At 47.2% G+C, this 24,791-nt stretch overlaps 1 protein-coding gene across 1 annotated transcript in view; it reads left to right on the forward strand.

Annotated features, from left to right (window-relative positions):
• The window catches only part of LOC142257544 (uncharacterized), a 77,435-nt gene that overhangs the window by 11,865 nt on the left and 40,779 nt on the right, over positions 1-24,791 (forward strand). Inside the window, exons 2-3 of the mRNA XM_075329694.1 lie at positions 7,040-8,146; positions 13,189-13,290. Of these exons, the coding sequence (XP_075185809.1) occupies positions 7,055-8,146; positions 13,189-13,290 (1,194 nt within the window). The 5' untranslated portion in view covers positions 7,040-7,054. The remainder of the gene's footprint in view (positions 1-7,039; positions 8,147-13,188; positions 13,291-24,791) is intronic.

Here is a 24,791-nt window from a genome sequence, read left to right on the forward strand (position 1 = left end):
CTGTGATGTGAGTGTGATGTGTCTGTGATGTGTGTTCTGTGTCTGTGTGTGAGTGTGAGGTGTGTGTGTTCTGTGTCTGTGATGTGAGTGTGATGTGTGTGTATTCTATATGTCTAACACACTATGAAGAAAAAGACATGGATCGCACATCCCAAAAATACAATGATCTAAAGCCGCTAGGCAAATAATTAAATAGAACATGAGGTTCTTTTGTTACCATTCTGATCAGATTGTATTAAGCCCACTGCCACGTCACGGCAAACCTCTTGAGTGGGTCCCTAACCTGAACCTTTTTGTGCGGCACTGTGCACTGACCACCGCCGCAGCGACAAAGCGCCAGCAGGGCGGGTGACCTGGTGCCTCACAGCACCCATGCTGCAAGGCGAAGCCCCCAAGGCTCCAGGCCGCGCCGCCCCACCGACACCACACCACCACAACAGCAGCCACCACACAGCACCAGCACACAGTGAGAGGAGCTGTACACTCACCTCCCACTGGCTCCCATATGTGGACTGGGAGCAAAAAGAAGGCTGACTCCTCAGCCTAGCGGCTTTAGATCATTGCATTTTTGGGATGTGCGATCCATGTCTTTTTCTTCATAGTGTGTTATTCTATATGTCTGATACAAGTAAAATATATCTTTGGACCGTGTTAGCCAGTAGAGATAAAAAAAATTGTTTAAAAGAACAGAAAGTCCTCAGTGGTATCAGGTAAAAAGTATCAACCACTGAGGACTTTCTTTTCTATATGTCTGTGATGTGAGTGTGATGTGTGTGTTCTATGTCTATGTCTGTGATGTGAGTGTGATGTGTGTGTGTTCTATGTCTGTGATGTGAGTGTGATGTGTGTGTGTTCTATGTCTATGTCTGTGATGTGAGTGTGATGTGTGTGTGTTCTATGTCTATGTCTGTGATGTGAGTGTGATGTGTGTGTGTTCTATATGTCTGTGATGTGAGTGTGATGTGTGTGTATTCTATATGTCTGTGATGTGATGTGATGTGTGTGTGTTCTATGTCGGTGTCCGTGATGTGATGTGTGTGTGTTCTATGTCTGTGTCCGTGATGTGAGTGTGGTGTGTGTGTTCTATGTCTGTGTCCGTGATGTGATGTGTGTGTGTTCTATGTCTGTGAGTGTGATGTGTGTGTATTCTATATGTCTGTGATGTGAGTGTGATGTGTATGTGTTCTATGTCTGTCTGTGATGTGAGTGTGATGTGAGTGTGATGTGTGTTTATTCTATATGTCTGTGATGTGAGTGTGATGTGTGTGTGTTCTATGTCTGTGTCTATGATGTGAGTGTGATGTGTGTGTGTTCTATGTCTGTGTCTATGATGTGAGTGTGATGTGTGTGTGTTCTATGTCTGTGTCTATGATGTGAGTGTGATGTGTGTGTGTTCTATGTCTGTGTCTATGATGTGAGTGTGATGTGTGTGTGTTCTATGTCTGTGTCCGTGATGTGAGTGTGATGTGTGTGTGTGTTCTATGTCTGTGTCTGTGTGTGAGTGTGATGTGTGTGTATTCTATGTCTGTATCCGTGATGTGAGTGTGATGTGTGTGTTTTCTATGTCTGTGTGTGAGTGTGATGTGTGTGTATTCTATATGTCTGTCTGTGATGAGAGTGTAATGTGTGTGTATTCTATATGTCTGTGATGTGAGTGTGATGTGTGTGTTCTATGTCTGTATCCGTGATGTGAGTGTGATGTGTGTGTTCTATGTCTGTGTCTGTGATGTGTGTGTGTATTCTATATGTCTGTGATGTGTGTGTATTCTATATGTCTGTGATGTGAGTGTGATGTGTGTGTATTCTATATGTCTGTGATGTGAGTGTGATGTGTGTGTGTTCTATGTCTGTGTCCGTGATGTGAGTGTGATGTGTGTGTGTGTGTGTGTTCTATGTCTGTGTCCGTGATGTGAGTGTGATGTGTGTGTATTCTATATGTCTGTGATGTGAGTGTGATGTGAGTGTGTTCTATGTCTGTATCCGTGATGTGAGTGTGATGTGTGTGTATTCTATATGTCTGTCTGTGATGAGAGTGTAATGTGTGTGTATTCTATATGTCTGTGATGTGAGTGTGATGTGTGTGTTCTATGTCTGTGATGTGAGTGTGATGTGTGTGTTCTATGTCTGTGTCTGATGTGAGTGTGATGTGTGTGTATTCTATATGTCTGTGATGTGAGTGTAATGTGTGTGTATTCTATATGTCTGTCTGTGATGTGAGTGTGATGTGTGTTTATTCTATATGTCTGTCTGTGATGTGAGTGTGATGTGTGTGTGTTCTATGTCTGTCTGTGATGTGAGTGTGATGTGTGTTTATTCTATATGTCTGTCTGTGATGTGAGTGTGATGTGTGTGTGTTCTATGTCTGTCTGTGATGAGAGTGTGATGTGTGTGTATTCTATATGTCTGTGATGTGAGTGTGATGTGAGTGTGTTCTATGTCTGTATCCGTGATGTGAGTGTGATGTGAGTGTGATGTGTGTGTATTCTATATGTCTGTGATGTGAGTGTGATGTGAGTGTGTTCTATGTCTGTATCCGTGATGTGAGTGTGATGTGAGTGTGATGTGTGTGTATTCTATATGTCTGTGTGTGTGTGATCTGTGTGTGTTTACTCTCTGCTCCGCTTCCTCTTCCTGTTATAATGACATCACTTCCCTGCAAAACCGCAGGGCAGCGATGAACATTATGTCCCGAAACCGGCGAAATACCGCAGGGAATAACGCAGGAAAACGCAGTGAACCGCACAGAACTTGCTACCTGCTTATTCCCTGGGGGATTTCACGATTACATTACAGTCAATGGAGTGAAATCCCGCAGCTACCTGCGGAAAAGAAGTGACATGCAATTGATTTTGCTGTGGGAATCCCGCAGCAAAACATGCAGCTGTCAAAATCCGCATCGTGCGCACAGCATTTTTTTCCCCCATAGATTTTGCTGGTGAATCACTGCAGAGATGTTATGAACATTTTCTGCAGCAAAACATGCAGGAAATCCGCGGGAAAAAACGGCAAGTGCGCACAGGGCCTTATGTCAGTTCTTTCTGTGATTTTTCATGTATGTGTCTGATATACTGTAATCCACTACGGTGCTCAAGCTCGATCACTCGCACTCCGAGCTCTGCCACTTCGCCTCACACACCATGCATCTGGCATGCATCAAATGACAGCAAACAGCTCAGTAAGTGACACATCGCTGGAATCAAGGTCTCTGTCTCTACATTATGCTGCTCTCAGATGGGGAAGCAAAAACCGGGTGACAGATTCCCTTTCAGAAGACATGAACATTTAAGGAGTTCAAATAGTGGACAATCCCTTTTAATGAGTTATTATTCCATGAAAGCATTTTTTCTAGGGCTGGGAGAAGGCACTTAAATCGCATGGGATCTGCACATCTCTGTATCAATAAAGTTTTGTCAAAACCAAATACCATTAAGTATCAAAAACAAAGCAGTTTGTTTTAAAGGGAACCTGTCACCTGAAAAATGATATTAACCTGCAGATATAGGGTTAATCTGCAAGTTAAAGGGAACCTGTCACCAGATTTGGGGCCTATAAGCTGCGGCCACCACCAGTGGTCTCTTATATACAGTATGTTAGAATGCTGTATAGAAGAGCCCAGACCGCTGTGTAGAACATAAAAATCATACTCATCTAAACGGTCGCTGCGGTGCAGACTGGTCTGATGGGTGTCTCCTTTCTCCGGGTGCGGCACCTCCTCTTTCGGCCATCTTTGTCTCCTTCTTCTCAAGCCTGGGTGCATGATGCGTCCTACGTCATCCACACTCGCCGGCATTGAGATCCTGCGCAGACACACTTTGATCTGCCTGAGCATGGCAGATCAAAGTACTGTAGTGTGCCTGCACAGGACCTCAATGCTGGCTAGTGTGGATGATTTAGGACGCGTCTTGCACCCCGGCTTCAGAAGAAGGAGACAAAGATGGCCGAAACAGGAGGCACTGCACCCGGAGAACGGAGACACCCATCCAACCCAACTCCACTGCAGTGATCATTTAGGTGAGTATTTTAAAGTCATTTTACTGTTCTACATAGCAGCCTGGCCTCTTATATACAGTATGTTAGAATGCTGTATATAAGAGCCCGGTGGCGGCCGCAGTGTATAGGCACCAAATCTGGTGACAGGTTCCCTTTAATTAATGGTGTATGTAACTTGCCCTGTGCCTGCACATTGAACCCTGGTGCCGGGAAGAAATTAACTTTACTCCTCCCAGCAGCATTGTGCTCCCCGCAAATGGAGCGGCGCAGGTTCAGTCACCGCTCTCAGCAGCTGTAACCGCTCCCCGCACTGACTGACAGCTGGCACAGCATTACAGGAGGCTTTCAGTCAGTGTGGGGTACGCTGTTACAGTCGCGCTCTCCATACTCAGAGCAGCGACTGAACTCGGGCCAGCGCCTCCCCTGTTGTTAGAAGCTGAATGCTGCTGGGGGGAATAAAGTTTTTTTTCCTCCCAGCACCGGCACTAGGCAGGTTCCTAATGCTGTTAACCTGCAGATTAACCCCATATAATAGTGATTTTCATGTGACAGGATCCATTCAAGGTATATGCACACGCTGCAGAAAATTTCTGCACCTAAAAACTGCACCTTGTGGCAGGAAAACGCATCTTGTGGCCGAGAAACGCAAAAAAACGCATGTGGTTTTTGGTGCGTTTTGTGTGCCATGCAGTTTTTTTTAGCGTATTCAATGGCTGCAAGGGTTAAAAAATGCAGAACAAAAGCAGACAAGGAATTGACACGCTGCTTCTTTATACTGCATCCAAAACTGCAAGGAAAAAAGAAGCAACATGTGCACAGCATTTCTGAATTTCCATAGACTTTGCTGGGAGAATGAGAGACATGTTTTAGGCAACAACTGCACCAACAAAATACAGCAAAAAATGCAGCGTACGTACACAGCCCCAAAACCACAGCATCAAAAATATGATAAAAAAGCATGTAAAAAAACGCACTGAAAAACCCAATGAAAAAAATGCAGGTTACCTAATTTACCAAATGGGTGCAGAAATTATGTAACATCAACAACTCCCCTAAAACTCATCATGAAATTGTGTTTTAGGTTTACCCGCCCTATAATCTAATATATAAAGCTAAGTGTATGTATTGTGTATGTGTATGTCCGCTAAAGGAATCCGCACCGTCGCATTTACAATCATGAAATTTTGCACAGACACCCCATGTGACTCAGGAAACGTCATAGACTATGTTTTGATGGGAAAATTTAACCCTGCGCTTTACAGTTAAGGCTACTTTACACACTGCGATATCGGTCCCGATATCGCTAGTGTGGGTACCCGCCCCCATCTGTTGCGCGACACGGGCATATCGCTGCCCGTGCCGCACAACATCGCCCACAGCCGTCACACATACTTACCTGTCCGGCGACGTCGCTGTGACCGGCGAACCGCCTCCTTTCTAAGGGGGCGGTCCGTGCGGCGTCACAGCGACGTCACTGAAACGTCACTGAACCGCCGCCCAATAGCAGCGGAGGGGCGGAGATGAGCGGGACGTAACATCCCGCCCACCTCCTTCCTTCCGCATAGCGGCCGGGCGGCAGGTAAGGGGAGCTTCCTCGTTCCTGCGGCGTCACACGCAGCGATGTGTGCTGCCGCAGGAACGAGGAACAACCTCGTTACTGCTGCAGTAACGAGATTTGAGAATGGACCCCCGTGTCGCCGATTAGCGATTTTGCACGTTTTTGCAACGATGCAAAATTGCTTATCGGTGTCACACGCAACGGCATCGCTAATGCGGCCGGATGTGCGTCACGAATTCCGTGCTCCCAACGACTCCGCATTAGCGATGTCGTAGCGTGTAAAGCCCGCTTTACTCTCCAAAAAACCTGCCTACATTAAAGTCAATGGAGCTGGAAGCCACAGGTTATTAATAGCAGCTGTGAGTGGTTGCTATAGGAACGAAAGACATTCATAGTATAAGACGCTTATGTGTGAGGTACTATGATATTGGTGGAGAGACGGATAAAGACGGATAAAGAGACAGACACAGACGGAAAGAGACAGGCACAGACATACAGGGAAAGGGAGAGAAAGAGCCTGGGAAAGAGACAGACAAGGAAAGAGACCCAGATAAAGACAGGCAGACAGGGAAAGAGACAGACAGGCAGCAAAAGAGATAGAGAGACACATGGGGAACGAGACAGACAGACAGACAGGGAAAGACGGGGAAAGAGACATACGGGGACAGGGAAAAATGGGGAAAGAGACAGACGAGGAAAGAGACAGATTGAGACAGGGAAAGACTGGGAAAGAGACAGACGGGGACAGGGAAAAATGGGGGAAAGAGACAGACAAGGAAAGAGACACAGATAAAGACAGACTGGCAGACAGGGAAAGGGACAGACAGCAAAAGAGACAGACAGAGAGACAGACAAAGACAGCTTGGGAACGAGACATCCGGGGAACGAGACTGACAGACACAGAGATAGAGGAAAGACTGGCAGAGAGACAGACACCCAGAGACAGACACCCAGAGACAGACACCCAGAGACTGGGAGAGAGACAGTTCCTATCCCGGGCAACGCCGGGTACTACAGCTAGTACATAGTATATATATATATATATCATTGTAGCAGGTAATTAGTTATTTTTTTATAGGATACTATTCTGGGCTTGAAATTCACAGTTCTTGGGCTATTGTGCAGAGAAGATATCCACAGATATACGCAGCAATGCTTTATATCCTCCATAAATCATATTTCCAAAGCCAGCCCACATAAGGGATAAGGCAGGTAAAATAATTCACAAACAGTGAAATAAGATTGACCTGCTAAATTGAGAAATCTGTGACTGGAATTAATGTGTGATGAATAGGATTATCCCATCAGGGCAAGTTTCTTGGAGATGATCAGCAGTAACTGCAAGGAAAATTAGATTTAACAGTGCATTAAATTGCGTATTTAGGAAGCATCGACCACTAGATTATTTCCAAATACCGAGTCATGCTTCTGAAAATGAAAAGCGGTGCCGGTGGAAAAAAAAGCTAATGCTCTTGTTAATTTATTATACAGGCAACCACAGAAGAGATGTCAGACAGAAGGGGCCATTTGCATTTTAGACTCAATTATGCAGAGGAGCTGAGAATCAAGAAAGAGCTGGAAAGATTGCTTAAGCCCCCTCATAGGCCTATCAGACATGATATAGTGGAACTCAGGCCCAAAAGCGCCTCACCCCTATCTCTGACGCAGGACCCTTCTATCCCCCAGTCAAATCCATTTAATTCTCCCTCACGTCCAAGATCTGGGGTTGGAAAGAAGTCATCTTCAGCTGCCTGTCAATCTGCACCAACGTCGGCTGTATCAAAAAGAGAGGCTGTTTCTAAAACCACAGAGACACAGCTCGATGATGATAAAGTCTATGTGTTACCAAAAGATACCACTTGTACGTCTAGGGATATTACCCAAGTACCAAAAGATCAGGCACAGCATGTACGTAAAGAGGTCCTGGGGCCTGACCACGATGTGCCGAGGCCTGCCATTGCGTCTTTGGTTGGGACAACCAAACCTATTATGGTTTTCACACGACCAGAACCACCATCAAAGCCAAGATCTTACATGCCCCAGGAGTCGATCAAGCTCCATGTAGCTAAGAAACCTAGAGTCATCGAGAAAAAGGTGACAAAAAGACAAAAAGTCACACCAACATCTTCTTGCAATATGAAGAAAGTTGTTGGAAGGTCACCTAAAGACAATGATGATGATGATGATGATAGCACCTCTTCAAGTTCTGATTCGCAGGATAGCAGTGACTCCGAGAAAAGAATCAAACCGAATAAGAAAAAAAAGAAAAGGCATTTAAAGAAATACCAGATCTTGGCTACATCTGAGAAAGTTCAAGGTGGTAGTGATGACCCTACAAGGTCTTCATCTCCTATCGCTGATGAGTTATCCCACGTGGTGGAACCGTCTTCCACTGACTCAATCGTTGACCAAAACAACACAAAAGAGGTGATAGAAAAGACAAATATAAGTGTGCTGTCTCCTACTAAGACTACAGCAAGGTCGGTAGATGAAATAATAGCCTCGCTGAGGTCACCTCAGACTTTCACAGCAACAGACATGATGATAAAACAGTTAATGGAGAGTGTGTTAGGACTGGACTATAACGTAGCATGTGTGGTAAGTCTTCCATTCTTAGATCTTGTTAACTCATGTAGTTCTTTGTGTAATCTTAAAAATCCCATGGTCATTAAAGGGATCATTCATGACTTTTATTTTGTTTTAGAAATGGGTTAAAGGGGTGGTTCACTACTCTGCAATAGTGGCCACATCCCTTTAAAACTGATAGGGAAGGCTTTTTCTAAATACTTTGTTCAGCCAATTCTGCCTCTGACGGCGCTATTGCGGTCCACTCATCCACATGAAGTGACCCCCTGGCCTTTGTGACCGCTGAGATCCGGTGATGTCATGTCAACTTCCAGTTGGCCTGTGGGCGGCATTTGACCGCTCGTCGCAGCCCAGCGTCACAGCGCAGAATGTCTCCTTCACTGCAGAGCGCCACAAGCAAGAGCGATGCTGGGCTGTGACGAGCAGTGAAACTCCGCCCACAGCCCAGTCACTCAGGGAGACTGGGTCCACCGCGGTGATGTCAAGTCAACTGGAAGTTGACCTGACATCACTGAATCCCGGGGGTCACTTCATGGGGATGAGTGGACTGCAATAGCACCACTCACAGGCAGCATTGGCTGAACAAAGTATTTAGAAAAAGCCTACACTATTAGTTTTACAGAAATGTGGCCATTATTGCAGAGTAGTGAACCACCCCTTTAAGAACTTACCGGCTAACTACCTGCCTGTTCTGCCTTTCATTGATCTGTTCCAGTTCAGAACAGTCACGGACCCCTTGTGCCAGCAGTTCTTCTGCTTCTGGTAACATCACTCTCCTGTCGTCGGGGCGTCACTGTCAATGCTATGCTAATGGACAGCTTGCTCACCGGTGCCTAACTATGGGGAACCGGCTGTCAATCAGCATGATGTCTCAGCAATGACGCCCTGTCGACAGAGCAGCTTGGAAGAGAAAGAGCTGCTCTGTTGACGTGACGTCAAATTAAGTGTTTCTAGCTCCATTGCAAAAAGCCAAAAGTCCACGATAACTTGTTAAGCACATAACTTGTAATACAATAAAAAAAAAAACACAACAAAAAAAGCACATACTAAAAATACGACACAACAAAACTATAGAAAATAGGGCATGACAGATACATGTAAAACTAAGAGGACAACTCATTCTCATTTAATTTTGGCCCCATTAAAATAAAAAAAAGCTTATACTCACTTCCGGTGCCAGTCCCATTCCAGCGGTGTCGGCGCTCGCGGTCCCAGGGTCACGTGAGGTTTTGACATCACATGAACCCCGTACCCAATCACCGCTGACATCCCTCTACCCGCCTTCAGATGGTTGAGTATTTAGCAGGAGCGAGAGATGTGGCTCACTTCCTGTTGATTGGTGTCACATCCAAAGGTGAAGCCGCTGACGCCGGAAGTGAGTATAAGCTTTTTTTTTTATTTTAATGAAGCCAAACATAGGAAATGAGAATGGGTTGTCCTAAAGGCCCATTTACACACAGCGACATCGCTATCGATATCGCTGCCGATCGCACCCGCCCCCGTAGTTTGTGAGTCACCTGCAAATCGCTGCCCGTGGCACACAAAATTGTTAGTCCCCGTCACACATACCTGCCTAGCGACGTCGCCGTGGCCGGCGAACCACCTCTTTTCTAAGGGGGTGGTTCATGCGACGTCACATGGCAGGTGCCCAATAGAAGCGGAGGGGCGGAGAGCAGCCGAAGGAAAGACACGCCCGCCTCATTGCCGGAGGACACAGGTACGATGTTGTTCCTCGTTCCTGGGGTGTCACATGTAGCGATGTGTGCTGCCTCAGGAACGACAAACAACCTGCGTCCTGCAACAGCAATGATATTATGAAAATGAACGACGTGTCAATGATCAACAATTAGGTGAGTATTTTTGATCGTTAGCGGTCGCTCGTACGTTTCACATGCAACAACGTCGCTAACAAGGCCGGATGTGCATCACGAATTCCGTGACCCCATGACATCTCGTTAGCGATGTCGTTGCGTGTAAATGGGCCTTTATAGTAGAAACCCCTTTACAGGTTAATTTATATGCACTAATTTTAGCTCTTTGATGAACTGTGGTTGACTTTGTGTAAAGTAATTGGCTCTCGTTTTACTGTTCATACAGTTAAAACTGCCAATAACTGATGAGAACAGAGCAATCATTAATCTGATCCTTCTGTCTCTATTCTGCAATATGTTATTGGCAGCACAGTGTCATGCCTCTTGGGACTCAATCCGGTGACCTTTTGCTGTGTGGTCAGTTTCCTTGCTTGCTGAGATCGGTTTCTGTTCTGCTGATTGTTCTTTTATCCTTGCTTCTTCTTTGGTTTGCTGTTAGTCAGGTGTTCTCACTTTTCTATCTTGTCTCTGTCCTATCACATCCCGAGTAAAGGGGGCTTTACACGCTGAGACATCGCTAATGCGGAGTCGTTGTGGTCACGGAATTTGTGACGCACATCCGGCCGCATTAGCGATGTTACAATGTGTGTGACATTGATGAGCGATTTTGGATCGTTGCAAAAACGTGCAAAATCGCTCATCGGTGACATGGGGGTCCATTCTCGATTATCGTTACTGCAGCAGTAACGATGTAGTTCGCCGCTCCTGCGGCAGCACACATCGCTATGTGTGACGCCGCAGGAACGAGGAACCTCTCCTTACCTGCCTCCCGGCCGCTATGAGGAAGGAAGGAGGTGGGCGGGATGTTCCGGCCACTCATCTCCGCCCCTCCGCTTCTATTGGGCGGCCGCTCAGTGACGTTGCTGTGACGTCGCACGGACCGCCATCTTAGAAAGGAGGCGGTTCGCCGGTCACAGCGACGTCGCCGGGCAGGTAAGTATGTGTGACGGGTCTGCGCGATGTTGTGCGGCACGGGCAGCGATTTGCCCGTGTCGCACAACAGATGGGGGCAGGTACCCACGCTAGCGATATCGGGACCAATATCGCAGCGTGTAAAGTAGCCTTAAGGCTGCTCATACTCTTTTCACCAGCCTTCTCTGCTGGTTAGGGGGATGGTTGTTTGGATTCCTAGCTCTTCAGTTAAGTGTTTCTTGCTGAATTATCTTTATTGCTTTACGCGGCGGTTTGTTTGTGAGTTTCCCTTCCCAGTGTTCTTTCCATTCTTTTACATGTTGCATTGGGGGGGGGTGTCACATATTCCGTAGTCTTTTGGGTTTCTTCCGTTTTCCTCTATCTTCCCTCTATCACTGTGTGAACACGTTCTAAGCCCTGTGTCTCACCCTCTGCTTGTGTGCACTTCCATTATGGTTATTGTTTTATGTTACACTTTGTTTATAGCTTAGGGGTACTTCACACACAGCGAGATCGCTACTGAGATCGCTGCTGAGTCACGTTTTTTGTGACCTCATTAGCGATCTCGCTGTGTGTGACACTGAGCAGCGATCTGGCCCCTGCTGTGAGATCGCTGCTCGTTACACACAGCCCTGGTTCGTTTTTTTATTGTTGCTCTCCCGCTGATAAGCACACATCGCTGTGTGTGACAGCGAGAGAGCAACAATCCTGAATGTGCAAGGAGCAGGAGCCGGCGTCTGACAGCCTGCGGTAAGCTGTAACTAAGGTAAACATCGGGTAACCAAGGTGGTTACCCGATATTTACCTTTGTTACCAGCCTCCGCAGCTCTCACGCTGCCAGTGCCGGCTCCTGCTCCCTGCACACGCTAAGCGGTGTGCGCTGGTAACTAAGGTAAACATCGGGTAACCATACCCGATGTTAGCCTTAGTTACCAGTGTCCGCAGCTTCCAGACGCCGGCTCCGTGCAAGCGCAGCGTCGCTTGCATGTCGCTGCTGGCTGGGGGCTGGTCACTGGTCGCTGGTGAGATCTGCCTGTTTGACAGCTCACCAGCGACCATGTAGCGATGCAGCAGCGATCCTGACCAGGTCAGATCGCTGGTCGGATCGCTGCTGCATCGCTAAAGTGTAAAGGTACCCTTAGGGTGCAGTTAAAGACACTCAGGGTCAGCCATCGATGAGTGGGGGTGCCATTGTGTGATGTCAGAGTGCCAGGTGAACACATATTTAAGATTATAGTAATGCCGACAAAACCCCCACCTACCCTCGGCTAAACCCCGCCCACTTACAAGTGACCAATTAGATTGTTGAGTAGGCGGAGTTTAGCCACTAGTGGGTGGAGTTTTAGTGGCGAAAAGCGCAGTTTAGATATATTAGTGTGTCTCATTGGTGATCCGGCTCCTGTCAGTCACAGAAAGGAGCCGGATCTTTGTGTCGGATCGTTCACGACCGACACATTTCTAGTGGATTGCAGTGTTCACACCTGTCTTGTTTGTCCATCCCCATGTGAGTGATAGGGTTCAGTCACAACACACATCTATTTATACCTTGTGGATGTGCTGCCGTTAATAAACATTTTTTTTTATATCCGACACTCCCCACCCAGCTGCTGATCATCAGTATTCTCTTGGTGCTTATATACCCCTTCCTTTCTTGGACTGGTGCTGGTGATATTATTCAGTTTAGTCAAGCTGAGGTTGCAAGCAGGTCTAAAAAAATTTGCTGAACCTCTAACAGACTCATCTGTGGATACGTAGTTCATGCATTTTCCCCTGTGTGTCCTCCTTGTGTCTTCTATAGTGGTTAGTGGGGTTGATGCAGAGCTCATCCCATCTGTTCCCCATTTAGGCTCCAGCACTAGGAATAACAAGGGTCAGGTATCCGGCTCGGCGCATAGGTGCGGAACCTATCTAGGGTGATGAGGAATCACAGGGACCAGCGGTAGGTTTGGTCAGGGGTAACCATCTTCCCCATCCCTAGACACAGGGTTTCCCTTCCCTTAGTACTACCCTGTACCTAGTGTGACACCATCTTCATTTAGTTAATTCAGATATCAGTATGTTTATGGAGTGTGATGAGAAATACTAGCACCCATACTCTACTTTTAGGGTATGGCCCCCACAATGTGGGCAAAGACTACGTCTGCAAGAACTGGCAAATGATCGCTCAAGTTTGTAGGCCACAGAAGTGGGCCATATCGCATAAGCGGATGGACTGTAGATGAAGAAACCACACAGACCATTAACATTGTAATCAGTAGCTTATTGTTTCAGGAAAGTACAGAAGAAAAAACTGACGAAGAAGAGACAGAGACACCGCAGCCACAGCTGGGAAGTACAGAAGCATCACTTGTGGAAGGTCAACATCCCGAACAGGTACAGAAGACAGTAGCACGTACATTTGAGTGGCACTCAGCAATAATAAGTAGAGCGGTCAAAGGATTATTGCAAAACACAATAGATGAATGGTGGCACTCGCCAATGCGAAAAGGTTCAGCAAACCTGATCCCAAAAGCATTAAAATACGCCGAGAAGGCATCTTCAGTGCTAGGAATATTGGCTTTAATCCTACAATCAACTCATAGTATTTTCAAAAAAATTCCAAGAAAATGATTCTCCAAGTGGATTCAATATCAATTTTATTATATTTGTATTTTTTATTTTTATATTTTTTGGATACACAAAGTGCAAAAAGTGCAGCATAAAAACACCATACAATCGGGTAAACAGAAAAACAGGACAGTGCGACCCAAGTAACAGGCTATAATCAAAGATTCGTATACTGAGCTTATATGCAGCATACACAGGGCAATAAGTATACATATGGCGGTACCCAAGGATATGTAACCACGGATTAAAGTGCTTATTTATAGTGCTATTAGTCAAATGACATATTTCATATTATTGCACCTCAGTCATATAGTACATATCATACTCTGTGCAATATAACATACAAAAGGGCATCAGTCTGAATACAGCAAATATGCATGTAGCTAGTATAAAGATATTGCACAGTTCCCATGTAAATATAAATACATATAACGGCACCCAGGGGCATATGAACATGGATAAAAGTGCTTATTTACAGTGCTGTTAGTCCAAGGACATATTTCATATTATTGCACTTCCATCATAATGCACATACCCCACCATATGCAACATAACACATGTACAAAGAGTTACTTAAGGTATGATGAAAAAATATTAATGATAACACACGTAATTGCTCATAATTAAAGTGTGGGGAATTTAACCCCTCGAACCACCACCTTAAATCAAAGAGCCAGGCCTCAGGTCGCACTGCCCCGCACCCCAACGCGTTTCGCCGGAGCTTCGTCCGGAGGTGCAGGGGCAGTGAAGACCGGTTCCATAAATACCTTGTCCCTAATGTGCTAATTGATGCAGAGTTGAAGCAGAAATTGAGTAAAGAAGCATGGAATGCATTTGACAAGGATCTTGCAACTGAACTTGATCTGTGGGAAACGGATATTAAACAAAAAAAGATGAGTAAGTACCAACGTGATCTGGCAGATTATCAAAATGGCACGGTCTTTAAATGGTACCACCAAAAACGTAATTTTACAAGATCAACATCCAGGTCAACGATACCCTCTACATCCGGATCGGTTTCCTCCAATGAAGGAAATTCAGCCCCCAAGATGAGTGAACGGAGGATTGATGAAGAATATCCAACTAGGGGAGGAGTGACCACTCGGAATTCTGCCAGGAGGCGACAGAAACAGAATAATTGGAGAAGGGAGGATTACCATCAGAAAGACAAATTGAAGGTAATCAATTTAACGGATAAAATACTAACACATGAACAGACGCAGGTTTTGGAGCTGGGTTTGTCCTTTGCTCCAGTGGCAAACTTTGATTTGTTCACTGGAATCAAGGACATACAACTTTTTGGCAGGAAATTAATGTTTAAGAAGTACTTTGCCAGGAAGAATACTGACATGCTGTCTGAATTTTCTAGGGAAGAACGGGAGGCCATAGAGATCCTTGAGTCACTGTTAGCTGAACAGGAATCTGGCCAGATAGAGAATTTCCCCTCATTCATCAAGAAAAAATCGGATGCCTTTCCCCCTTTGTCCGCTTGTCCGGCAATTGACATGTTTGTTAAAATGGTGGTCCAGGAATTTAGGAGGTTGCCGTCTAGGCGTTCACATGACAACTTGAACAAAAAACAGAGAATTGCACTAAGGGAACTGAGACAGATGAAGGACGTTGTCATAAAGCAGGCGGACAAAGGGGGAAATATAGTGATCTGGTCCACTGAGGCCTATGAGAAGGAAGCTTTTAAACAGCTTAATAATAAATTGTGTTACAGTCGAATGGATACAAATCCTACCTATAAATTTCAGAAGGAATTAGAGGAGATTATATTAACAGCTGTTGATAATAATGTCATTCCTAAATCTGTGGCAGAAGGCCTTTTACTAGAACTACCGGTCACTCCCACTATCTATTTCCTTCCCAAAATTCACAAAGACCCCCTACAACCACCTGGGAGACCGATAGTGTCAGGCAATAGGAGCTTATGTGAGCCTGTGTGCCAGTTCCTGGACCATTACCTTAAGCCCTTTGTCTGCACGTTGCCTTCGCATATCCGGGACTCAACTGAGTTTCTTAACAGGATATATGACATCAGGATGGGTGAAAATATGCTGATGGTAACGGCTGACGTACAGTCATTATATACATCAATAGCACATGAGGCAGGTATCTCGGCAGTTGAATTCTATTTGAGATCCTCTAACATGGACAACCAAATGGTGGACCTCCTTTTGCAATTACTCAGATTTGTTTTAACACACAACTATTTTTTGTTCAAGGACCGCTACTACCTCCAGGAGAGGGGTACTGCAATGGGGGCGTCTTGTGCGCCCTCTTTCTTTTTCGCTCCTAATTGGGAGACCCAGACAGTGGGTGTATAGCTACTGCCTCTGGAGGCCGCACAAAGAACTACACTTAAAAGTGTAAGGCCCCTCCCCTTCTGGCTATACACCCTCCCGTAGGAGTACAGATTCCTCAGTTTTAGCTTTGTGCGCAAGGAGGTCAGACACGCACGCATAGCTCCATTGTTTTTAGTCAGCAGCAGCTGCTGACTATGTCGGATGGAAGAAAAGAGGGTCTATATAGACTCCCAGCATGCTCCCTTCTCACCCCACTTATGTCGGAGGTGTTTGTAAGGTTGAGGTACCCATTGCGGGTACGGCGGCAGGAGCCCACATGCTGATTCCTTCCCCATCCCTTTTTACAGGGCTCTGGGTGAAGTGGGATTTACCGGTCTCCAGGCACAGAGACCGTGCTCCATCTACAGCCCCTGGAGAAGATGCTGGATGGAGCGGAGTACATCAGGGACATGGCCCTGCTTCCTCAAGGTACTCTGTGTCCCCGTGTATCTGGCGCTCACACCGCAGCATGCTGGGTGTTGTAGTGCGCCGGGGGACATCAGCGCTGCGGCGCCTGTGCCATGGCCTCATTCAGCTCTGCTGAAGCAGGCACATTTATGGGAATAGGCCGCGCCGGCCGCTGGGACTGCGGCGCGGCTGGCACTTGTAGTGCGCCGGGGACTTCAGCGCGGCCTGCGCTTTTACGGCGGCCGCGCTGATAACTACAGTCCCCGGCTTTTGCGGCCTGCTTCCTTTCGTTCCCGCCCCCAGACCTGCCAGTCAGGAGAGGGGCGGGACGCTGCCCACGTCTAGAACTCGGGCGCCGGCCGCTCGAACAGCGGCGCGGCTGGCACTTGCGGTGCGCCGGGGACTTCAGCGCGGCCCGCGCTTTTACGGCGGCCGCGCTGATAACTCGAGTCCCCGGCTTTTGCGGCCTGCTTTCGTTCGTTCCCGCCCACAGACCTGCCAGTCAGGAGAGGGGCGGGACGCTGGCCAGTGCATCAGCGCTGAGGGCTGGAGTCGTTTTTACATACTCCAGCCCTCACAGTCAGCACAGAGGGGACACTGTTCCCGCACTTTTGTTTGGGAACTCCCACGGACCGCCCCTCTCCACAGAAGCCGGCAGCCATTCTTGCTGACACGCTGAGCTGCAGAGGGGAGCCGGGGAGACCCAGACAAGGCATTCTGCAGCCTCTTACCCGCTGTTCAGCGGGCGGTAAGCAGCCCTCAGGGCTCACCCCCTCTTGTGCTCGTAGTATTCTTAGTATTTTGTTTCTACAAATACTTTGTACTGCATAGCGCTGGTCGCCCTTTGGCTATAGACTCTCTCACATGCAGAGAGCCAGCAGCATGTCGCCTGTAAAACGCAAGGGTGCCAAGGCACAGACATTGTATGCTTCCTGCACCGCATGTGGGACTTTTCTACCGGCAGGCTCCACGGACCCCCATTGTGTGCAGTGCTCGGCCCCTGCGGCGCTTGCACAGTCGGGACCTCTGCTGGACGTGTCCCAGGGTGTACCACCTGTGAATGCTGTCCAGGTGACAGGAACTGAGTTTGCAGCTTTTGCTGACAGAATGTCTCTCACTATGTCACAAATTCTTGACACATTGCGAGCTAGGCCTGTACTTCAGACCACGGACACTGTGCATGTATTGCCCCCTGGTCCCCCTCAGCTCCTAGCTCCGGGACGGGCATCTACACCTCAGGGTGAAGACTCTGACTCGGACGATGGCCCCGGGCAGCCTAAGCGGGCTCGTTATGACGGGCCCTCACATTCATCTCAATGGTCTGGATCCCAGCGGGATGAATCTATGGGTGATGAGGCGGACTTAACTGATCAGGATTCTGATCCAGGGACCGCTCTCAATCTAGATACACCAGATGGTGACGCAATAGTTAATGATCTTATATTTAACATCAATAAGATGTTGAATATTTCCCCACCAGCTCCTCCTGTAGAGGAGTCAGCTTCGCAGCACGAGAGAATCCATTTCAGATACCCTAAGCGTACATTAAGCACTTTTCTGGACCACGCTGACTTCAGAGACGCAATCCAGAAACCCCACGCTTATCCTGAAAGGCGTTTTCCTAAACGACTTAAAGATACACGCTACCCTTTTCCCTCTGAAGTGGTCAAGGGTTGGACCCAGTGTCCAAAAGTGGATCCTCCAATTTCCAGGCTTGCAGCCAGATCCTTGGTTGCTGTTGAAGATGGAGCGGCACTTAAAGATGCCACTGACAGGCAGATGGAGCTCTGGCTGAAATCCATCTATGAAGCGATTGGAGCGTCATTAGCGCCTTCTTTTGCGGCCGTATGGGCACTCCAAGCTATCACGGCCGGGCTTGCGCGAGTCGACTCAGTCACACGTGCATTTGCCCCGCAGGTAGCACCATTGACCTCGCAAATGGCGGCATTCGCGTCGTACGCGATTAATGCTGTTCTTGACGCTACAAGCCGCACGGCAGTGGCGTCAGCCAACTCAGTTGTTTTGCGTAGGGCTCTGTGGTTGAGACATTGGAAGGCAGATTCTCATTCCAAGAAGTGCTTAACCAATTTGCCTTTTTCTCGTGACCGATTGTTTGGAGAGCGTTTGGATGAAATCATCAAACACTCCAAGGGTAAGGACTCTTCCTTACCGCAACACAGACAAAACAAGCCCCAACAGAGGAGGGGTCAGTCTGGTTATCGGTCCTTTCGAGGACAGGGCAGGTCCCAATTCGCCTCGTCAAAAAAGACTCAAAAGGACCAGAGACGTTCAAATTCTTGGAGGTCTCAGTCACGCCCAAAAAGACCAGCCGGAGGAACCGTTGCCAAAACGACGTCCTCCTGACTTGCGGTCTCCGATGCCCACACCCGCGGTCGGTGGGAGGCTGTCCCACTTTGGCGACATTTGGCTAGCAAATGTCAAAGACCGTTGGGTGAGAGATATTCTATCTCACGGGTACAGGATAGAGTTCAGTTCTCGTCCGCCAACTCGTTTCTTCAGAACTTCTCCACCACCAGACCGAGCCGATGCTCTGTTGCAGGCGGTGGCCGCTCTAAAGGCGGAAGGAGTGGTGACCTCCGTCCCTCTTCAGGAACAGGGTCACGGTTTTTACTCCAATCTGTTTGTGGTCCCAAAAAAGGACGGATCGTATCGTCCCGTCCTGGATCTGAAGTTGCTCAACAGACACGTAAAAGTCAGGAGGTTCCGGATGGAATCCCTACGCTCCGTCATAGCCTCAATGTCTCAGGGAGATTTTCTAGCATCAATAGACATCAAAGATGCGTATCTCCACGTGCCGATTGCACCAGAGCATCAGCGTTTCCTACGTTTCATCATACACGACGAGCACCTACAGTTCGTAGCGTTACCCTTCGGTCTGGCAACAGCCCCCCGGGTCTTCACCAAAGTCATGGCAGCAGTAGTAGCTGTTCTGCACTCGCAGGGTCACTCGGTCATCCCGTACCTAGACGACCTGCTTATAAAGGCATCCTCTCAAGAAGCATGCCAACACAGTCTGAAGGTGGCGCTAGACACTCTCCAGACTTTCGGGTGGATTATCAACTTTCCAAAGTCTCATCTAACCCCGACCCAATCTCTGACTTATCTTGGCATGGAGTTTCATACTCTATCAGCGATAGTGAGGCTTCCACTGGACAAGCAGTGCTCGCTACGGACTGGAGTGCAATCTCTCCTTCAGAGCCAGTCGCACTCACTGAGGCGCCTCATGCATTTCCTAGGAAAGATGGTAGCAGCAATGGAGGCAGTCCCGTTCGCGCAGTTTCATCTGCGCCCTCTCCAATGGGACATTCTGCGCCAATGGGATGGGAAATCGACGTCCCTCGACAGGACTGTCTCCCTCTCTCAGACTGCCAAGGACTCTCTACGTTGGTGGCTTCTCCCCAACTCATTGTCACAGGGAAAGTCGTTCCTTCCCCCGTCCTGGGCAGTGGTCACGACAGATGCGAGCCTATCAGGGTGGGGAGCGGTGTTTCTCCACCACAGGGCTCAGGGGACGTGGACTCAGGAAGAGTCCACCTTGCAGATCAATGTTCTGGAAATCAGAGCAATCTATCTTGCCCTGCGAGCCTTCCAACAATGGCTGGAAGGCAAGCAGATTCGGATTCAGTCGGACAATTCCACGGCGGTGGCGTACATCAACCACCAAGGGGGAACACGCAGTCGCCAAGCTTTTCAAGAAGTCCAGCGGATTTTGACGTGGGTGGAAAGCAGAGCGTCCACCATATCTGCAGTTCACATCCCAGGCGTGGAAAACTGGGAAGCAGACTTTCTCAGTCGCCAGGGCATGGACGCAGGAGAATGGTCCCTTCACCCGGACGTGTTTCAACAGATCTGTTGCCGCTGGGGGTCGCCGGACGTCGATCTGATGGCGTCACGGCACAACAACAAGGTCCCAGTTTTCATGGCACGGTCTCACGATCACCGAGCGCTGGCGGCAGACGCCTTGGTTCAGGATTGGTCGCAATTCCGACTCCCCTATGTGTTCCCACCTCTAGCATTGTTACCCAGAGTTCTCCGGAAAATCAAGTCCGACTGCCAGCGAGCCATACTCGTCGCTCCAAATTGGCCAAGAAGGTCGTGGTACCCGGATCTGTGGCATCTCACGGTAGGCCAACCGTGGGCACTACCAGACCGTCCAGATCTGCTGTCTCAAGGGCCGTTTTTCCATCTGAATTCTGCGGCCCTGAACCTGACTGTGTGGCCATTGAGTCCTGGATCCTAGCGGCCTCAGGTTTATCTCAGGGAGTTGTTGCCACAATGAGACAGGCTAGAAAACCATCCTCAGCTAAGATCTATCACAGGACGTGGAAGATATTCTTAGCGTGGTGCTTGGCTCAAGGGTTTTCTCCCTGGCCATTTGCATTGCCAATTTTTCTTTCCTTCCTGCAGTCTGGGTTGGAAAAAGGTTTGTCCCTTAGCTCGCTTAAGGGTCAAGTCTCCGCGTTATCCGTATTCTTTCAGAAGCGCTTGGCACAGCTTTCTAAAGTACGCACGTTTCTCCAAGGAGTTTGTCATATCGTTCCTCCTTACAGACGGCCATTGGAACCCTGGGATCTGAACAAGGTTCTCCTTGCTCTTCAAAAGCCGCCTTTCGAGCCTTTGAAAGAGGTTCCCCTTTCTCGGCTTTCACAAAAGGTAGTTTTTCTTGTAGCGGTCACGTCTCTTCGAAGAGTGTCCGAGCTGGCGGCGTTATCTTGCAAATCTCCCTTCCTGGTATTTCACCAAGACAAGGTAGTACTGCGTCCAATTCCAGAGTTTTCTCCCAAGGTGGTTTCTTCCTTTCATCTCAATCAGGATATCACTTTGCCATCTTTGTGTCCGCATCCAGTTCACCAATTTGAAAAGGGTTTACATCTGTTGGACCTGGTGAGAGCACTCAGGATTTACATTTCTCGCACGGCGCCTCTACGCCGTTCGGATGCGCTCTTTGTCCTAGTCGCTGGTCAGCATAAGGGATCGCAAGCTTCCAAATCCACCCTGGCGCGGTGGATCAAGGAACCAATTCTTCACACATACCGTTCTGCTGGGCTTCAGATTCCATCTGGACTGAAGGCCCATTCTACCAGAGCCGTTGGTGCGTCCTGGGCGTTGAGGCATCAGGCTACGGCTCAGCAAGTGTGCCAGGCGGCTACCTGGTCGAGTCTGCACACGTTTACCAAACACTATCAAGTGCATACCTATGCTTCGGCAGACGCCAGCCTAGGTAGACAGGTCCTTCAGGCGGCGGTGGCCCACCTGTAGGAAGAGGCTGTATGACAGCCCGTTCATGTGGTATCTTTTTACCCACCCAGGGACTGCTTTTGAACGTCCCACTGTCTGGGTCTCCCAATTAGGAGCGAAAAAGAAGAAGGGAATTTTGTTTACTTACCGTAAATTCCTTTTCTTCTAGCTCCAATTGGGAGACCCAGCACCCGCCCTATCTGTTTTTAGGGTTTCGTTTTTTCGGGTGCACATGTTGTTCACGTTGTTTCTTAAGTTCTCCGATCTAGTTATCGGATTGAATTTGTTTTTGAAACTGTTATTGGCTTTCCTCCTTCTTGCTTTGGTACTAAAACTGAGGAATCTGTACTCCTACGGGAGGGTGTATAGCCAGAAGGGGAGGGGCCTTACACTTTTAAGTGTAGTTCTTTGTGCGGCCTCCAGAGGCAGTAGCTATACACCCACTGTCTGGGTCTCCCAATTGGAGCTAGAAGAAAAGGAATTTACGGTAAGTAAACAAAATTCCCTTCTTTGCAAACCTTTTCCTGGGTTGGTGGGAGCGGTCCATCCAATTTTCATCTGAATTTTCTGGTACAGTCCATCTATGGTTAAGGTTTATAGATGATGTATTTTTTATTTGGGAGAGGGGGGTCCACCATTTGGAGAGGTTCATGGAGAATTTAAATAACAATGAGGATAACATAAAATTTACTTATGTTTTCAGTAACACAAGTATCGACTATCTTGATGTCAGGATCTCCAAGGATGATAATGGGAATTTAACAACTGATATTCACCGTAAAGAAACCGCTGTAAATGCACTGTTGAGCGCGAAGTCTTCTCACCCAGCACAAACGATTAGGGCCATTCCAACAGGTCAGTTTATGAGGGCTAAACGTATATGCTCCTCTAATGAACTGTTTGAAGTGCAAGCATCTGATCTAAAAAAACGTTTTCACTCTCGTCACTATAGAACGGAAGTGATAGAGGATGGATACCTACGGGCACAAAAAAGCACGAGAGAACAACTTTTGAGACCAACGCAAAGAGGGCAGGACAACAAGGTGAGATATATAACTCCTTACCATGCTCAATGGCGGGAAATGTCAACCATCTTGGAGAAGTACTGGCCTATTTTGTTGTCCGATGGTGATTTGGCTACAGTACTGACCCCCAGACCAGCTATTACCCCGAAGCGCTCTAAAACGATTAGGGACCTAATAGTGCGAAGCCACTACATACCATCTCCTCAGAAATATTTTCTTGGTGTTGATAGAGGCCCCAGATGGGGGTGTTATTCATGTGGGGACTGTAGTGCTTGTACGCAGGTGGAGAGGAGTTTTGAATTTTATGATTCTTCAAGAACAAAGACATATAAAATTCTACATTTCATAAATTGTCGGTCCTCGGGCATTGTTTATTGGGCAGTTTGCCCCTGTGGCCTGATATACGTCGGTTTGACGTCAAGGGAATTCAGGACTAGGATCTTGGAGCACATTCGGGATATTAAGGGCGCTGCCAAGCTTAAGAAAGATGAAGATATTGACATGTTGAAGAATATCCCTAAACATTTTAGAGAAAAGCATAACTGCAACTGGAGATTGTTAAAATTTAGGGGAATTGATAAAGTTCATCTTGGAGCAAGAGGGGGTGATCTTAAAAATAACTTGGCTCAGAAGGAAATCCGCTGGATCACCATCTTAGATACGATTAAACCTAAAGGGCTCAATGATACGGTGAGCTTTAGGCCCTTTTTGAAATACAGGTAGTTCACGACTTTTGTGGATGTTAGGCCAATACTGTACTGCATACCTCAGCCCGAGTGTTTTTAATCTCTGTTTTTAACTGGTTTTAATTTTGTATTTTTGTAGAATTGAATTACTGGTTCCCAACCTACAATAATCCGAATTTGCTGTTGTGGATCAAATCTGGAGGGCCTGGAGAGCGAATAATATACTGAGATTTACAGTAATGAAGTATATTTATGTTAAACATAACTTACGTTATGGCTGCTATGTATTATATCCGTCAAACATTACTTGTGGTGTGGTTGTCATGCATTAAGTGCTGGTTAAAACATAGCAAGATCCTGTATATATTAATCTACACTACGAGCGCCTGCCCTGTTGCTTGCCCATACTTAAAATGGCATCCGGATCCTCTGTGCTCAGCGAACGCGCGCGCGGTGTCCAGGTTACGGCCCCCTTCTGTTTCGTGCCCGGCGTCCAATGGTTGCCCGGTCCCATGCGCATGCGTGGGATGGACTTCCGGGACGCCGGCCGCGTCACTGAATGCGGAAGTGACTGGACGGCGTGCGCCATCACTGCTGAAGGCACATTAGGGACAAGGTATTTATGGAACCGGTCTTCACTGCCCCTGCACCTCCGGACGAAGCTCCGGCGAAACGCGTTGGGGTGCGGGGCAGTGCGACCTGAGGCCTGGCTCTTTGATTTAAGGTGGTGGTTCGAGGGGTTAAATTCCCCACACTTTAATTATGAGCAATTACGTGTGTTATCATTAATATTTTTTCATCATACCTTAAGTAACTCTTTGTACATGTGTTATGTTGCATATGGTGGGGTATGTGCATTATGATGGAAGTGCAATAATATGAAATATGTCCTTGGACTAACAGCACTGTAAATAAGCACTTTTATCCATGTTCATATGCCCCTGGGTGCCGTTATATGTATTTATGTTTACATGGGAACTGTGCAATATCTTTATACTAGCTACATGCATATTTGCTGTATTCAGACTGATGCCCTTTTGTATGTTATATTGCACAGAGTATGATATGTACTATATGACTGAGGTGCAATAATATGAAATATGTCATTTGACTAATAGCACTATAAATAAGCACTTTAATCCGTGGTTACATATCCTTGGGTACCGCCATATGTATACTTATTGCCCTGTGTATGCTGCATATAAGCTCAGTATACGAATCTTTGATTATAGCCTGTTACTTGGGTCGCACTGTCCTGTTTTTCTGTTTACCCGATTGTATGGTGTTTTTATGCTGCACTTTTTGCACTTTGTGTATCCAAAAAATATAAAAATAAAAAATACAAATATAATAAAATTGATATTTAATCCACTTGGAGAATAATTTTCTTGGAATTTTTTTGAAAATACTATGAGTTGATTGTAGGATTAATGTAAGGTTTGGGAACCATAGTATAGAAATAATAATGCTATAAAGACAGTATGGATCTACTAATTCTAATTCTGAGGTCTAGGAATATTGGCTGTATACTAATGCTTTTG

This window comes from Anomaloglossus baeobatrachus, chromosome 12 (genome assembly GCF_048569485.1).
Source record: "Anomaloglossus baeobatrachus isolate aAnoBae1 chromosome 12, aAnoBae1.hap1, whole genome shotgun sequence".
NCBI lineage: Eukaryota > Metazoa > Chordata > Amphibia > Anura > Aromobatidae > Anomaloglossus > Anomaloglossus baeobatrachus.